Source organism: Triplophysa rosa, linkage group LG25 (assembly GCF_024868665.1).
Source record: "Triplophysa rosa linkage group LG25, Trosa_1v2, whole genome shotgun sequence".
NCBI lineage: Eukaryota > Metazoa > Chordata > Actinopteri > Cypriniformes > Nemacheilidae > Triplophysa > Triplophysa rosa.
The window spans coordinates 11287819-11290691 of NC_079914.1; the positions used below are offsets into that span (position 1 = coordinate 11287819).

A 2873-nucleotide genomic window follows, 5' to 3' on the forward strand; every position below is an offset into this window, starting at 1 on the left:
CTCTACCATCAGGTCAGGCCATGAACTGCATCCTGCTCGCTGTGGTAACCTTGGAACAATGAGACAAGACTGGCTGAGAGTAGAGTACTGTTCTGTACTCTTTGATGCAACAAGTACATCAGTTGTGTTTTTGGTTCCGGTTGATCTAACTAATGCAGCCTAAACCCTCAGAAGATTTATATTATGGAAGAGTAGTGTATGCAAGATTAAAAAGATGCGTCTTTAGTCTAGATTTAAACTGACAGAGTGTGTCTGGGAAATAACTAAATTTCCCCTAAGACTAGGGGAAATAACTAAAACAACAAACTAGGGCAGGCTGTCAATCAGTCCATGTGCTCACACGAAACAAAACATCAACACAAGGGGAAAAGCAAACACACACTAGGAACCCTGACCGGTTTTATATTGTTCATGTGCATTTCACTGGTTTTTCCATTAATGCCAACTGACCTTTAGTAGTACATTTCTTAGTTGTGTACAAATAAAAGTCCCATACAGTACAACTCCAGAAAGATTCATGGTGTTACATTAAGTTTAAAGTGTATCCGTTAACTAACAGATCATATAAAAAACCCTTTTCTTGGTGTTCATGGTTCAGAATTCAGAAATGGCTCAGCAGGAATACAAGATGCTCGGCGACAAACTCTTCACATATAAAGGAATGGTGTTCCCTGCAGATCATGGATCGTGTCAACTTAACGCAGATTATATTGACAGTTTAGAGGATTTTGAAATAAGAGATGATGATGTCTTTATCGTTACCTTCCCAAAGTCGGGTGAGGGAAATGCTGAGAGAAAGTAAAGGTTTCCGAGTAGTCTATGTAGTGATAAGAATAACGTTATTATTTGTGTTTATCTATTACTTGACAATAACATTGTGTCCTAATATCAAAATTCAAAATACAATCAGTCTTTAAAGTGCTGTGATGGTGTTTGTTGCTGTTTTTGGAGATAAAAGAAATCTTTTACACATGCAGGGCTTTACTCGGGTGCTATTCTTGTTTTACCCTTTCATTTGCATAGAAAAATATCATGTGTTGTATCATAGGGCAACACAATTTTACTGTACGTAAATATAATGACCTTCCGTTGTCATATTTTATGGCAATAAAAACTGCTTTCTGCATAATTTTATGTACCCTTAACTGGTTACTTTACTACGACATGTCTTATTTGAAGTGTACTGTACAAATAAAGACAGACAGGACCAGACAAAGACTCGAGTAGATATATTAAGTCCAAAGTTTGGCCATAAACAAACAATATAAATATTAAACAATATAAATATAAATACAACATAAATCCCCGTTTTTTCATGCTAGATCTGATTTGGCTCAGTTAGATCTCAGCAATGGCTCAGCAGGAATACAAGAAACTTAGTGACAAATTCTTCACATACAAAGGAATGGTGTTTCCTATAGATGAGACGTATGATCTTACCACAGATATAATTGACAGTTTAAAGGATTTTGAAATAAGAGATGATGATGTCTTTGCTGTTACCTTTCCAAAATCTGGTAAGTGACTGTAGATGCTGTCATGAAGTTAACAAAGTTTTTTCACTTTCAAGAAAGTTCACTTCAGCCTGATCATGTTTGTGTTTGGTGCTAATGCTACAAATGACTATGAAGAAAATTCCCACAACTGCTCAGCGCTGTCGACGTATATGTTTAAGGATTTCGTAATGCAGTTTAGAATAAAGTGATGGCTATGATAATGTTACTTTATGTTCTCATGTCTTCTTAGGTACGGTTTGGACCCAACGTATTATTACTTTACTCTATGAGGAAGATTTCCCTGACAAAGCAAATGAAACCACGTTCCAGCAGATGCCTTGGCTGGAGTTTCGGGAAAAGGACGTGGATTATGAGTCCCGTCAATCTCCAAGACTGTTCGCATCTCATTTACACGAGCACATGGTGCCCAAAGGATTGGAAGAAAAAGGAAAAGTATGTATGTGATAATCTATACGTTACAGTGACTTGCCATTGCTTTCTACTGCACCGCTTTTTTGTCCCTAGATTATCTACGTGATGAGAAACCCTAAAGATGTCTTGGTGTCTTATTTCCATTTTGCTAATAAAATGAAAAACCTGGAATCTGTCGAAAGCTACGACGAGTTGCTGAATAAGTTCTTCACAGGATGGAGTAAGAGCCTTACAGAACTTTACTGAACCGTTGAACTCTGAGCATGTTCACTGAGAAATGTATTATGTTATTAAGCTTTAAAGGTTGTTTTGTTTTTGGTTTAGTGCTCGGTGGATGTTGGTTCGATCACATCAGAGGATGGATCTCAAACAAAGAGAAATACAACATCTTGATCCTGACTTATGAAGAGATGATCAAGGTGAGAATTGTTTGGCTGGTTTCTCATTCAAGTCTTTTGTTTTGAAAAGACTTTAGTGTTTCCATCTTTTCTCAGGACCTCAGATCCGCCGTTGTGAAAATCTGTGAGTTTGTGGGGAAGAATCTGTCAGATGAAGCGATTGATAAAGTGGTTGAAAAAGCCACTTTCAGCAACATGAAGAAAGACCCCAAAGCCAACTACGAATTCCTCCCTGAGAACATGACTGACCAGCCAAAAGGACTTTTTGTGCGAAAAGGTCAGAGTAAAAGGAATAACCAAAAGTTTGGGTGTCATTATAATAAAGTTATTTAAAAGTTATTTTTATGTTTTATTTGATAACTTGTAATTGGTGGTAAAATATTTTTTAAATGTGTTACAGGAACAGTTGGAGACTGGAAGAACTCGTTGACCGTAGCACAAAGTGAGCGCTTTGACAAGGTTTACTACGATAGAATGAAAGATCTTCATCTGGAAGTTAACTGGGACTTACACTGAAGACATAATGTCATGAAATGTTATGAGTCTA

The 2873-nt window shown here is 37.0% G+C and overlaps 2 protein-coding genes across 7 annotated transcripts in view; one reads left to right on the top strand and one right to left on the bottom strand.

Annotated features, from left to right (window-relative positions):
* Positions 1-2873, bottom strand: part of LOC130548621 (amine sulfotransferase-like) — an 85530-nt gene that overhangs the window by 23074 nt on the left and 59583 nt on the right. The gene's annotated exons all lie outside the window — the stretch shown is intronic.
* On the top strand, positions 1352-2842 carry LOC130548694 (amine sulfotransferase-like). Its single transcript, XM_057325629.1, has 6 exons — positions 1352-1517; positions 1747-1949; positions 2022-2148; positions 2253-2347; positions 2423-2603; positions 2727-2842. Exons 1-6 carry the CDS (start codon positions 1352-1354, stop codon positions 2840-2842), a joined length of 888 nt encoding a protein of 295 aa, XP_057181612.1.

Coding starts and splice junctions, on each gene's coding strand:
- LOC130548694 (XM_057325629.1), top strand. CDS start 1,352: ATGGCTCAGCAGGAATACAAGAAACTTAGTGACAAATTCTTCACATAC. Junction 1,518..1,746: donor TGTTACCTTTCCAAAATCTG/GTAAGTGACTGT, acceptor ATGTCTTCTTAG/GTACGGTTTGGACCCAACGT. Junction 2,149..2,252: donor TAAGTTCTTCACAGGATGGA/GTAAGAGCCTTA, acceptor TTTTTGGTTTAG/TGCTCGGTGGATGTTGGTTC.